Source organism: Adiantum capillus-veneris, chromosome 4 (genome assembly GCF_014529385.1).
Source record: "Adiantum capillus-veneris isolate H3 chromosome 4, ASM1452938v2, whole genome shotgun sequence".
NCBI lineage: Eukaryota > Viridiplantae > Streptophyta > Polypodiopsida > Polypodiales > Pteridaceae > Adiantum > Adiantum capillus-veneris.
Genome location: NC_140934.1, coordinates 15,128,098 through 15,142,766, shown reverse-complemented (window position 1 = coordinate 15,142,766; position 14,669 = coordinate 15,128,098). Strand labels below are relative to the sequence as shown.

The window sequence follows — 14,669 nt, the reverse complement described above, 5'->3', positions numbered from 1 at the left end:
AACAGTCTCTGAGCAAGCCCGAATTGAGATGAGAACCTCCAGCCGCGCGAAGGCTCCCATCCATACTCGAGAGGTGTGAGCCGCTCAGCTGGTACTCCCTATGAGATGTCCTAGCACATGCTCTGCACCTCTCTCATGCCCTGTAGTAGCTGAAAGCCCTGCAGCTCCTCTGACAAGCCTGAAAACTGTAACCAGTCACCTAGAGAGCGTGCCGGACCCGCTACCATGGGACCCCAGGAAACATGAGGCCGACTACCAACCAAGTGGCCTCTCTGAGTGCTAACCATGGGGATCCAAACAAGGGGCCGATGCAGGCGCTCCTCCGTGCAAGTAGGTTGCCGCTGCTCCAGGCCTCGCCGCAAATTCTCCCAAGATCAAAGCAAACCCACAGCGAAGCGGTCCTCCAGTCTCTTGCTCAAACCAACTCTACGCATCTCTGTGAAGATCCATCTCGTCGAAGGTTTGCCAGGGGCCTCCTGCTTGAGGCACCCTAGCACGAAGCCGCTATAGCAAGAACTCCTTCCAGGGCTCCACACCTGGAAGAAGTCCTCGGACAATGAACTTCCCAAGAAGGGCTCTGCTCTGCTGTGCTGGGTCTATGATCCCAAGCCCTCCCTGTGAACAAGGAAGAGTGATGACCTGCCCAGCCACTTTGGCCCGGGCTGTCTAAGTGTCACGCCTTGACCAAAGGAAGTTCCTGATTAGCCTCTCTACCTGGTTGATACAAGAACTCGAGAAGATCCAGCAAGAAGTGATGTACCACATAGTAGCCAACACACCTGGCTGGCCACTACAACTCTGTCAGCCAAAGAAAGTCGTGCGGAGCTCCAATGTAACAACTTCCTCCTGATAGACAGGAGGAGGGGAGCAATCTGCTGCTCGGGAGACAAGTTCAAACCAACCTGACAGCCCAAGTACCGAACTGCAGTCCCTGGGGGAATCCACCTGAAACCCTCACCTGGCATCCAATCGAGCACAGGAGCACTATGAACCGAGAAAGCCAGTGTCTTTCTCCAATTGATCAGTGCGCAAGATGCACAACAGAAGGTCTCAAGAGCCTGCTCACACCTGTGAAGGTTGGCCTCCTGGCCATCCAAGTACAAGGCTGAATCGTCAGCAAACTCAGTGTCTAGTAGCTCATCTCCCCGAATAGAGAGTGCTAAGCCCCGTAAACCAACCTACTGCGACACCAAAAACCTCCTCATCGCCTCAACATAGAACAGAAAGAGGAAGGGGGCAAGAGGCAGTCCTGTCTGCCCGAGCGTTTGAGCATGACACGATCGGCTCTACCTCCTGACAAACCTCCTGACAAAAGTACCTGACCGTGTGCCCGTCTGTACAAAGCTGACAACCCTCTGATCCAACCATCTGAGAAGCCCATCCTGCGTAAACTGCCCTCCAGAGTGTCCCAGTCAACTCTGTCGTAGGCCTTCTCAAAATCAAGAAGAATAATCACCAAATCCTCACCACGAAGCCGCGCTAGGACAGAAGCCTCCCAAAAAGTAAAGATGTTGTCAAGGATACTGCGCTCCTTGACAAAACGTGTCTGAGTCCCATGTATAAGACTCTCTAGAAGTGGTTGGATCCAACCTTGGCAAGAATTTTGTAGACTGAGTTGAGGACGATGATGGGGCGCCACTGTCGAATCTCATCCAAGTAGCCACCCTCCTTGAGGATGAGGTAGATCAGACCCTCACTCATGCTGTCAGGCATCTCTCCTGTGTGCAAGATGTATTGAAAAGCACTACAGAGATCTGGGCCAAGCAAGTCCCAGTAATCCAAGAAAAAACTGGGAGTCAAGCCATCCTCACCTGGACAGCCACCACGGGGAAGTACACTAAGAGCTATGTGCAACTCCTCAAGCTGAAGTGGCAGCTCAAGCCTCTGACGCATCTCCTCAGTCACAAGGCAAGGCATCTGTGCCCACACTTGCTCCCTGCATGCATCCTGACGCTCTGACTGAGGCTCTGCAGACAATAACTCACAGTAAAAGTCAGTAGCAACTGCACGCATGTCCTCTGGCTCAGAAGCAACTGACCCGTCGAGCCTCCTCAACTGACTGACCTTGGCATGTGTATGCCGAGGTCCCACTGCCTCGAAGAAAGCACCAGTCACTCTGTCACCCACCCGTGTCAAATGAGATGCCTGTCGATGGAAAGTAAATTCATGGCGCCGCTCCTCTATGCTAACAAGCTCCTGGCGAGCCTGCTGTAACTGCTCCTCCAACCAAGGACTGTCTGGATACTGCTCCTACATCCTCTGCAAGGAAGCAACGCCCCGTCTGAGTCGCTGCTCCTCCTCTCGCAGCAGCAGCCAGGCGAGCCAAAGACTCCTGGAGAAAGAAACGACTAATCTGAGCTATTCCTGAGGCCACTCTGTCAGCAGGAGAATCCTGCATGTCCAAGCTCTCTGTCCAAAGAGCCTCGACTCGCTCTCTGAGTACAGAGTCGAGCAAGACCCTCTCAGGGATGCGAAGCATCGTGCTCCCCCTCCTCTGCCTATCTGCCACTGTGAGGATCACTGGAGCATGGTCCGAGAAGGAAGTCCTTGCCAGAATGCCAACTGTCCCACCCAAGTCACAGAAATGGTCACTCTTGTAGAAGCGATCTATCCGCGATAGATTCACTCCTCCCACTCTGCTGTCCAAACGAGACAAGGCCAGGCTGTCTGGGGGCCTCACAAAGCTAGAGTGCTGCCACACATCCGAAACCCTCAGTCATACAAAACCTCTCACAAGCTGCCAGCTCAACTCCATGCACAGTAGCATGGTGTTATGTCCCGCTCACGGGAGAGGGGATCTAGCCCGGATATAATCGGGGGGTGTCCAATGTCCGGGCAAGCGTAGTGTGAACACAACCAATGTGGCCAGCCATTATTATAAGAGGGAGGCCAAGGCCTCATTTGCAGTTATCGACCCCCACTGGCAGAGTGCCAGTGGTTAGCCCGCGAGGCTAGGAGTGCGCGAGGTCACCTCGAGGAGGTGAGGCCGGGTGGTATGGGACGCTCGGTCTTACAGATACTGGATCGTGGCTATGGTCGGGTGGTTCGTTCAACGCATATCTGTAGGCGGTCTATGCAACCGGGAGATCAAGCCCCACGTTCGTTTCATGGTATCAGAGCCGGCTTGGCTGCACAAGCACACCTACAGACTGATTTAAGTCGGATAATATCTATTTCATGCAATTTTTGATGAATTGGTTATTTAATTAATCGTTTTTCTTCTCATGAGTGTGCGTGCAGGTGAAAATTAATGTTTCTTTGCTGTTTTTTTTTTTATAAAATTCAGCGATTTAAAAGGGGTACGTGCTGAAAATCAGAAGATTTTTATTGAATTTACTTTTACTGGTTTTCGATGAAAATCAGTGTATTTATCCTTAATCTGCTGATTTTATATTAAAATTCAGCATATTGTAACTCTTTCAATCTCTCTGTAAGTCTCTCTGTGCGAAGCATAGAGAGAGAAAGAAAGAGAGAGAGAGAGAGAGAGAGAGAGAGAGAGAGAGAGAGAGAGAGAGAGTACCTCTCTCTTGCAAGCAAGGGCCTGCTTGTTCTTCTGCTGTGAAGGGGAGAGACAGAGCAGTAGCGTGCCTTTGTTGCAACGCTACAGGAGAGAGAGAGGCCAGCCTTTTCCAGCGTGGAGGCTGCTCCAACGTGGACTTTGCCTTCGCGTGTTAGCCACAAGCCGGCACAAGCCCCAACGCCTCCTCTTTTCTCCACGCGGCATCTTGCTGTGGTCAACGCTCGATTTTTTCCCTCAGCGAGCGCTGGAGTTTATTTTACACTACCTTGTTTTAATACTTGACCAGGGACTTTTTTTTTAGAGTGACTTGGTCACTTGAGGTTTTTTTTTAAAAGTATGGATAGGACACTTTAATTTTTAAAGATGAGTGTGAAACCTGCACATTAATAAAAAAACTCACTTACAGACATTTGCAGAGCTTACACAGAACTCATTTCTCAAGTCTTCTGCTTCTCTCTTGCGCTTCCTCTCTCTCACCTGCTCGCGTTCCCGCGCTCCCGCCATCACCTGCTCGCGTTCAGACGCTCATGCCGACGCGTCGAGCTCCTTGAACTTCACTTTTCCGCGACCGAAAAGTGCAGAAAAGGCCCGGTATCGCGTGCAAACTCCAGTTTTTTCACCCACTTCGCCATGGATTCCTCCAGCTCAGATGTGCAGCGTGACGACGCACCAGATAACATCCAAATTCCATTCACGCATGCTCTCTATACATGGATTACAAGCACTTTCCAGAGTTTCGACCAGCATGTTACCGCTCTGGAAAACGCGAATGTTCAGACGAACCTTCGCTTGGCCTCTCTCGAAGGGGTCGTACAAGGGCTCAATTCTCGACTTTCTACTCTCGAAAATATGGCTCAGTCGACGACTGCGCGTATTTCTGAGGGGAAAACCCATCTCCAGCAATTGCGGACGCAGATTGCTGCTTTTGGGCGTTCGCAGGGTGGTTCGACTGCCACAATTCCGTACAAAACTACAAATTTCTCAGGTGAAGAGGAGTGTACGGAATTGGCCGTAAATAACTGGCTGCACCAGTGGACCACGTACTTTGATCTCCATGGAGAGCATGATGAACAGAGGATTCAAACGATTCCTCTCTTTGTGCAGTAAGGCGCTTACCTGGTGGCATGACATGACAGAGAAGCCTACGACGTGGACTGACTTTTGTGTGAAATTCAAGAGGGATTTCACCAAAATGGACCCTTTGAAAGCTTATGCCAAATTGCAGAGTCTTTCGATGAAAACTCTGTGTTTTGATAAATACACGACAGCTTTCAAAGAGACGCTCACCTTCTGCAAGGTGGATTCTACGCACGCTGTGCACATGTATCTGCTGGGATTGCATGAGGATTACCGTTGGGCCTTAATTAAAGATAAAGCCCCGACTGACGTCGAGGATGCAGTGGCAAAGGCCAGGACGTTCCATTTAATAAATGGAGTGAATTATGAGAAGAAAAGAACTGCAATCCGGTGAGGGTGCTTCGAGGAAGCAACCCCGATTCCAGCATAAGTCCAAATCACTGCCGAGATCTTCTCAGGAGAAGAAGAAAGCCAGAAATGCTTCGGTTGCTGATGCAGTAAAGAAAGGGGCTTGCTTCGGATGTGGCCAGACGGGTCACCAAATCAAGGATGCCCCAAGAAGAAGAAGACGCAGAAACCGCAAGGTCGTCCTTCGGTTCAGATTCACGAGATCTCAAGTAGCTCTGATGTTGTTCAAGTTGAAATCCATCATTTAGCGCACACTTCATGCACTAATTGTACTTTTAGCACCAAAGTGTTTGATAAGCACGATCTTCTCCGTTTCCCCAAGAAGATCAATGGTCACGACGTGACCGTACTCCTTGAAAATGGAAGCTCACACAATTTTGTGGATGCAAAATTGGTGTAGAAACTGAGCCTGCGGACACAGGACAGTGACCATGAGTATCACGTGAAGATTGCTCGTTACGTGGATACGGATGTATGGAATCGGATGGTTCCAGACTTGTCGCTCGAGCTGGCTGATTACAAAGAGAACCTGGATTTCCACATCATGCGCCTGGACAGAGCAGATGTTATTTTAGAAATTCCATGGTTTTATGATAAACAAGACTCATTGTATATAGACTATGTACATCACTCTCTTGTTTTTGTTAAGCAGAACATGCCTCATGTATCTGTGTCGCTTTGTAATTAGAAGTCTGTAAATAATGGTTTTGCAATACCAGTTGTTACTGCTTTGGAAATGTATAAAGAAATAAAGTCTTATGATGTTCACTTTTATCAATGTGTACCATCTGCTTGGTTTGATTCATTAGTGCTTGGTACTTCTGTCACTGAATTTTGTAGAAATGTTTCATGTTCTTCTGTTGAACTTGGGGATTCCGACGAATCCAACCTTATCCGCGAAATCATCACTGATTTCAATGATGTTTTTCCTGATGATCTACCTCCTGGCTTGCCGCCTTCGAGAGGAGTAGATCATGGCATTGAGTTGGTGGCTGGTAGCCAACCCTTCTCAAAGCAACCTATCGGTTTAGCAAAACCGAGGAGGACGAGATTCAGCGACAGCTGAAGGATTATCTAGACAGGGGTTTTGTTCGGCCTAGCAAATCCCCGTGGGGAGCGCCAGTGTTACTTTCTCGAAAGAAGGATAACACTATGCGCTTCTGCGTGGATTACAAGGGGTTGAATAAGCTCACTGTCAAGAACAAGTATCCGCTCCCAGGCATGGAGAATCAGATAGATCGGCTCCATGATAGACCTGCGATCAAGCTATCATCAGATACGGATCAAACTGGAAGATATTCCTAAGACAGGCTTCCATACGCGTTATGGTCACTACGAGTTTTTGGTCTTGCCTTTTGGTTTGACGAATGCTCCGGCTACATTTCAGCAGTTGATGAATGATCTGCTGAAACAATTTTTAGGCAGCTTCGTTGTTGTATTTCTCGATGATATCTTGATCTACAACCGAAGTTGCCTCAGCACCTAGCGCATATACGCGCTGTTCTCGAAGTACTGAGAACTGAGAAGCTTTACGCTAAGGCTTCTAAGTGTGAATTCTTTAAGAAAGAGCTTCTGTACTTGGGTCACATCATTACTCGCGATGGAATTCGCGTGGACCCTGAAAAGTTGGATAAAGTGCGAAATTGGCCCATTTTGATGAATGTACGCCAAGTAAATTCCTTTTTAGGCTTTATTGGATTCTTTCGCAAGTTTATCAAGGGTTACTCTCAAGTTGCTGCTCCGCTTTACGCAACTTCTAAAAGGAGGGGTGAAAGGGCCGAACACTTCGGGTCCTCATCGTAAAGGTAATCCCCCTGTTGTCTGGAGTGAGGATCTCGACGAGAGCTTTCGGACAATAAAGCACTTGGTGACTATTGCGCCAATATTACACATTGTGGATCCTGCAAAGCAATCTTTGCCGGCCAACTGTTGTACTCTGTTCGACATTAGCTTTTTTGCGTGCTAGCTACACTACATAAAAGCATTTATGAAAATGTGTAAAACCAGATGTTAAAAGAAAAGCATTAATTGCACCATGCTCTTGTTTGGTTTAGGTTTCGTTGCGGGGCTTTCCGTAAGCGGAAGCTGTTTTTTTGTTTCTTTTGTGCGGGGCATGCTTTTGGAATTGGAGAGGCTCTGAAACCTTGCGGCCTAGCACACCGTTTGTGGTTCAAAAGGACGCTAGTGATTATGCTATTGGTGCAGCATTATATCAGGATGGACATCCTGTTGCGTTTGAAAGTAAGAAGCTTTCTGACACTAAGATGCGTTATCCAACGTATGAGAAGGAGCTTTAGGCCGTAGTCCACGCCCTGAGGAAATGGCGGCACTACTTGTATGGCTCTACGTTTGTTGCATGGACAGATCATCATTCCTTGCGCTATGTCTGTGATCAGGGTGATCTCAGAGGCCGGAAGGCTAGATGGGTTGAGCTTATGCAAGAGTTTGACTTTAAGATCCGTTATAGAAAAGGGTCCAGCAATCGAGTTGCCGATGCACTCAGCAGGATTCCTGAGGTTAATGCCTTGTCTATGGCTGAAATCTCGACAGATTTCTATCTCTCTCCGAGGGCTATGTCGTTCCGATGGCCATTTTGGCAAGATATGGAACGAGATCGAAGCGGGGCATGACTCGCATACAGGCTTGGGTGGTCCGGAGACCCAAGTGAGTCGTGCTGGAGAGACAAGACAGCGACAATATTCCATTAGAGGTGGACTATTGTTCCGAAATGGTAAAGTCTGCGTGCCGGAGATCGATGAGATTCGACAAAGGATTTTGTGCGAATGCCACGATGTTCCTAGCGCTGGGCACCCAGGCATCCAGAGAACTTTGGCTTTGGTCAGGCGATATTTCTATTGGCCAAGAATGCGCTCTTACATAGAGAACTATGTGAAGAGATGCGCTGAGTGTCAGGTCAATAAGACAGAGCGCCTTAGGAAAGCTGGCTTGCAACACCCACTAGAAATCCCAGATGCCAAGTGGCAAAGTATTTCCATGGACTTTATCGTTGGTTTGCCAAAAACTAGTCGGGCCAATGACGCTATTTGGGTTGTGGTAGATAGACTCACAAAAATGGCGAAGTTTATACCAACGAAGTCGACAGTAAAAAGCCATGAGTTGGCGGTTTTATTTGTCGATCAGCTTTATAAGTTGTATGGTCTCCCAGAAGATATCGTCAGTGATCGAGATACTAAGTTCACTGGCCGATTTTGGCAAGATGTCTTTGCTCATCTTCAGACGAAGTTGAGTATGTCGTCTTCTGATGATCCCGAGTCCGACGGACAAACTGAGAGGATGAACCAGACATTAGAAGACATGTTGAGAGCCTATGTCTCTCATAGGCAATCTGATTGGGAAAGGTATCTCCCACAGTTAGAGTTTGCCTATAATAGTAGCAAGCATTCTGCTACTAGATTTAGCCCATTCATGCTGATGTATGGATTCGAGCCTAAATCCCCGATTGCTTTTGGCTTAGAGAAAGTCAAGGAACGCCAAGCTCGTGATTTCTTGTATGACATGCAAAAAATGCTCGAATTGGCTAAGGATAGTATAAAGACAACTCGTGATCGAGTCACTACTTATGCTAATCAAAAGAGGTCTCCAAGGACTTCAGATGTGGGACAATGGGTCTATCTGAAGATACCCAAGGATTCCAAGACTATGCGAACGGGAAAGCATTATAAGCTTCCAGCTAGATATTGTGGTCCGTTTTTTATCACAAAGAAAATCGGCCAAGTTGCCTACAAACTGGCTCTTCTTTCGGATGTTAGTGTACATCCAGTGTTTCATGTCAGCCGCCTTACAGTGAAATTGGGCGAAGCCGACGTTGTTGTGCCTATCAAGGAAATTGTATGGCAAGATATGCAAACTGAGTATATTCCTCGAGAACCAGAGGCGGTTCTAGATCATCGTACCCATCATTCGCGTCATAAGGCTTATGATGAGTACCTAATTAAATGGAAGGGTCAATCTGAAAGGTTCGCTACTTGGGAACCTGTTCGAGCTTTGAAGGCTCAGTATCCCCACTTCATTGATGAGGACATCAATGGTTCTTAAGGGGGGAAGTATGTTATGTCCCCCTCACGGGAGAGGGATCTAGCCCAAATGCCATCGGGATGGGCGTCCAGTGTCCGGGTGGACGCAGTGTGAACAAGGCCAGTGTGGCCGGCCATTATTATAAAAGGGAGGCCAAGGCCTAATTTGCAGTTATCGACCACCCACTGGCAGAGTGCCAGTGGTTAGCAGGCGAAGCTAGGAGTGCGCGAGGTCACCTTGAGGAGGTGAGCCGGGTGGTATGGGACGCTTGGTCTTATAGGTGCACGCCTACGTCCTCGGACGCTAGCCCCAGCACAGGGGAGCTTCCGGATGGTGGCTATGGTCGGGTGGTTCGTCCGACGCGTATCTGTAGGCGGTATGTGCAGCCGGGAGATCCATCCCCACGTTCGTTTCACATAGCTACCACCAATCCTGTCAGAAGGGTCCTCCAACATGTTGAAGTCACCCCCCTATGCACCACTGCTCTGCCTGAGGCAGAGACTCAACAATCTATGACCAAAACTCTGCTCGTGCACTCGCCACATTGGGCGCATATATGTTCAAGAAGCCCACAAGGCAACCCTGAACCTGCATAGTGATCCACCGAGCCCTGCCTGGCACAATAATCCCTCTACCCACAATGGCCTACTGCAAAGAATCCGCAATAGTCATACATACCCCACCCTAGATGCCTCCAGGGTCCAAAGCAGTTGACCAAAAGCTAACTTGAGTTGTTTTGCAGATAAGCTGTAATCGCTGACGATCAATCTCTTTCAAGAAGGGGAGATGTCACAAACTGCTGACATGTCAAAGCCCTGAAGAAGGGAGCCAACTTGCAGATGTCGGTCAAGGAGCCTAAACCCTAAGAAGAACAAGTAACAGAAGAAGAAGTCCTACCAACTTATGGGGACCCCGTTCGATGGGGCCCCAAGTGATATAAAGGATTAAAATAAAGCCAGACTCTCACACACACACAAAAGACTTGTGCAAACTGATGACGTGGCAGATTTCCGTAAATTGCGTTGACATGATGACGTGGCAGGTTGTACGGATTTCCACGTTTTGCGCTAACTGCTGTACGAACTTCCGTGATTTACGCTGGTAGCTTTTTGGCATTGCTTTTGAACCAGAAGCTTTTGAGTTTGAAGGCTTTTCATGTAAACTGCTTTTCATAGGCCAAGGGCCTTTAAATATGTGCTAAGGGCTCACGTTCCATTTAATAAACAAAGCGAATTCAAACCATCAATCCGGTGAGGGCGCTCCGAGGAAACGGCCTCAATTCCAGCAAAGGTCCAAATCCCCGTTGAGACCTTCTCGTGAGAAAAAGAAAGCCAAAAATGCTTTAGTTGCTGATCCAGTGAAGAAGGGGGCTTGCTTCGGATGTGGCGAGACAGGTTACCAAATCAAGGATTTCCCCAAGAAGAAGACTAAGAAACCGCACGGTCGTCCTTCGTTTCAAATTCACGAGATCTCAGGTAACTCATGTTATTCAAGTTGAAATCCATCACTAAGCGCACAATTCATGCACTAATTGTACTTTTAGCACCAAAGTGTTTGATAACCACGATCTTCGCCGCTTCCTCGGGAAGATCAATGGTCACGACATGACCATACTCCTTGATAATGGAAGCTCACACAATTTTGTGGATGCAAAATTCTTGCAGAAATTGAGCCTCCACACGCGAACAGTGACCATGATCATCCCGTGAAGATGGCTCATGGCAAGGATACGGATGTACGGAATCAGTGGTTCCAGATTTGTCGCTCGAGGTAGCTAATTACAAAGAGAACCTCGATTTCCACATCATGCGCTTGGACAGAGCAGATGTCATTTTATTCCATGGTTTTATGATAAACAAGACTCATTGTATATAGACTATGTATATCACTCTCTTGTTTTTGTTACACAGGACATGCCTCATGTATCTGTGTTGCTTTGTAATCAGATTTCTGTAAATATAATTTTGCCATACCAATTGTTACTGCTTTGGAAATGTTTTAAGGATACAAAGTCTTCTGATATTGACTTTTATCAATGTGTACCATCTATTTGATTAGTGCTTGGTACTTCTGTCACTGAATTTCGTTAAAATGTTTCATGTTCTTTTGTTGAACTTCGAGATTCTAACAAATCCAACCTGATCCAAGAAATCATGACTAATTTCAAGGATGTTTTTCCTAATTATCTACCTCCTAGCTTGCCGCCTTCGAGAGGAGTAGATCATGGCATTGAGTTGTGCGCCAAGTCATTTTAGGCTTTATAGGGTTCTTTCACAAATTTATCAAGGACTACTCTAAAGTTGCTACGCCGCTTACACAACTTTTAAAAGGAGGGGTGAAAGGATCGAAGACTTCGAACTCACCGTAAAGGTAACCCCCGTGTTTTCTAGAATGAGCGTCTCGATGAGAGCTTTCGAACACTAAAGCACTTGGTGACTACTGCACCAATATTGCACATTGTGGATCCTAGCAAATCGTTTGTGGTTGAAACGGATGCTAGTGATTATGCCATTGGTGTGACGATATACCAGGATGGACATCCTGTTGCGTTTGAAAGTAAGAAACTTTCTGACACTGAGATGTGTTATCCAACGTATGAGAAGGAGCTTTACGCCGTAGTCCACGCCTTGAGAAAGTGACGACACTACTTGTATGGCTCTATGTTTGTTGCATGGACAGATCATCACTCCTTGCGCTATGTCTGTGATTAGGGTGATCTCAGAGGCCGGAAGGCTAGATGGGTTGAACTTATAAAGAGTTTAACTTTGAGATCCGTTACAGAAAAGAATCCAGCAATCGAGTTGCAGATGCACTAAGCCGGATTCCTGAGTTAATGCCTTGTCTATGGCTGAAATCTCGACCTCTCTCTCCGAGGCTATGTTGTTCAGATAACTATTTTGGCAAGAAATGGAACGAGGTCGTAGCGGCTTGGGTGGTCTGAAGACCCAAGTGAGTCGTGTTGGAGAGATGAGACAGCGACATTATTCCATTAGAGGTGGACTATTGTTCAGAAATGGAAAGGTCTACATGCCGGAAATTGATGAGGTTCGACAAAAAAAATTGTTTGAATGCCACGATGTTCCTAGCGTCGGCACCCAGGCATCCAAAGAACTTTGGCTTTGGTTAAGGGATATTTCTATTGGCCAAGGATGCGCTCTTACATAGAGAGCTATGTGAAGAGATGCACTCAGTGTCAGGTCAATAAGGCAGAGCGCCTTAAGAAAGTTGGCCTGGTACATCCATTGTAAATCCCACATGCCAAGTGGCAAAGTATTTCCATGGATTTCATCGTTGGTTTGCCAAATACTAATCGGGGCAATGACACCATTTGGATTGTGGTCGATAGACTCACAAAAATGGCGAAGTTTATACCAACGAAGTCGACAATAAAAACCATGAGTTTGCAGTTTTATTTGTCGATCAGCTTTACAAGTTGTAAGGTCTGCCAGAGGATATCTTCAATGATCGAGATACTAAGTTCATTGGGCAATTTTGGCGAGATGTGTTTTCTCATCTTCAAATCAAGTTGAGTATGTCATCTTCTGACCATCCTAAGTCCGTCGGACAAACTGAGAGGATGAATCAGATGTTAGAGACATGTTGAGAGCTTATGTCTGTCACCGGCAGTCTGATTGGGAAAGGTATCTTCCACAATTAGAGTTAGCCTACAATAGTAGCAAACATTCTGCTACTGGATTTAGCCCATTCATGCTCATGTATGGATTCAAGCCTAAATCCCTGATTGCTATTGGCTTAGAGAAAGTCAAGGAACGCCAAACTTGTGATTTCCTGTATGACATGCAAGAAATGCTCGAATTGGCTAAGCATAGTATAAGAACCGCTCGTGATCAAGTCACCACTTATGCTAATCAAAAGAGATCTCCAAGAACTCTAGATGTGGGACAATGGGTCTATCTGAAGATACCCATCTCCAAAGCTGCGTGTGCTCTAGTCAATCTAATCTCTACCGCTCTCCTCATGGAGAAAATCAGGCCATTGAAAACCACCCCCAACGTAAGTACATATCTGTATAATCCACTTGCTCCTGTCCATAAGTAGAAGTGGGTGCTAATCGTCTGACCCATTGCGTTGTAGTATTGAATTACCATGACCTTGGTCTTCCCAAGGTTAACAGACATACTAGTATCCTACACAAATGATGGGACTGCATCTCCTCAGGTGAATCTGAAATAAGCACAATATCATCCGATATAACATAAGGGTATCCATGTCCCAGCCAACTGTGCTCCTCTATCACCCTCCCTCTCTATGTAGTCTGAAGCCTCATCCACACATACATTTCAAAAAGAGTGGGGGATAGTGGGAACCCTTGCTTCACCCCCCTGGTGGAGTGAATAATCTCCGACATCCCCTCAAGCGTACGCATTCATCCTGTAACTAACCTGTACAAGGCCATGATCCCCCATATGAGCTCTACAGGCACTTCCAGCTCCTGCAGTCTATGAAATAATCTGCCCCTCATCCTGTAACTAACCTGTACAAGGCCATGATCCCCCCATATGAGCTCTACAGGCACACCCAGCTCCTGCAGTCTACGCATCAATCTGCCCCTCGGGGGGTCCCGGGGGGGGGGGGGGGGGGGGGGGGGGGGGGGGGGGGGGGGCGGGAATTGACTGCTTTGTACGGAACACAATTTAAAAATCTGTAGACTTCCAAGGTGCAGCACCAATAACACATGACAAAGCACCATCCCCAGAGAATCAATGGCATTCATCAGTGCTGTTGACCTTGACTAGAATTTTGTGCATATAATATCACTCAGCTTTTAAAGCCTCCCTCAGAGTAGTCTCTGATAGGTGATTAATTAGAAATAAATCTCAAAGTTATTACATACCTTGACTAGGAAACCAGCGAGCAAACTTTGACATCATTGGCGACTGTGAAGGAGAAAAAGTCTTCTGATTTTCATCCTCAAGTTGATTCTGCATACCACAACAAGACTATTATCTCCGAAGTAGCGGTCAGTATCATAAGCACAATGGGAGGCAAAAATGGAAACATACAAGTTTCATCAGCAAGGAACTGAAGTGATCTTCATTTCGCATCTTGACCTCATCAGTAGAACTTGTATGCTTCAAAGCATCTATCTCATCATCCTTCACTTGGGACGAAAAGCTCTGTCAAACAACGCAAACTTTTTAGTAGTCAACACACACAACTAAATCTCTTCCTAAATCACAAAACAAATACAACTCATACAACTCCACTTCCTTAAAAATGCTTTTTCCCATAACTTCTGGTCAGAAAAAATTCACCCATACATTTGACCAATATTCAATACCAGCACAAAAAACGCATGAAAAATATCCTTTGATATTCTGCACACAAGCCAAATCACAAATGTCTACTCATGAGCCCTTGCAAAGGCCAGTGAGGTAGTACACAAAATACTACACCACGACAGACATTCTTCTATAGCCGGGTAAATGCAATGCATCCTGATAACAACAATGTTCCTAAAACAGATGCTGGCACTGTCTTCTACACGTTTACCAAGACACAACTGAAATAAAATAAATGGTTCTATTAACGTCTACAGCCAAAAGGACCTATGATGAGCAACAACCACCATATGACAGAGACAATCAATTAATGTGATCACAACTAA

At 46.7% G+C, this 14,669-nt stretch overlaps 1 protein-coding gene across 6 annotated transcripts in view; it reads right to left on the bottom strand.

The window, feature by feature from the left end:
* LOC147458761 (chorismate synthase) overlaps positions 1 to 14,669 on the bottom strand; it is a 71,426-nt gene that overhangs the window by 24,924 nt on the left and 31,833 nt on the right. For all 6 annotated transcript variants that reach the window (XM_086510198.1, XM_086510203.1, XM_086510201.1 and 3 more), the window contains exons 8-9: positions 14,065 to 14,178; positions 13,896 to 13,983 (exon numbers count right to left, since the gene is read on the bottom strand). In XM_086510198.1, coding sequence (XP_086366324.1) covers positions 13,896 to 13,983; positions 14,065 to 14,178 — 202 coding nt within the window. The remainder of the gene's footprint in view (positions 1 to 13,895; positions 13,984 to 14,064; positions 14,179 to 14,669) is intronic.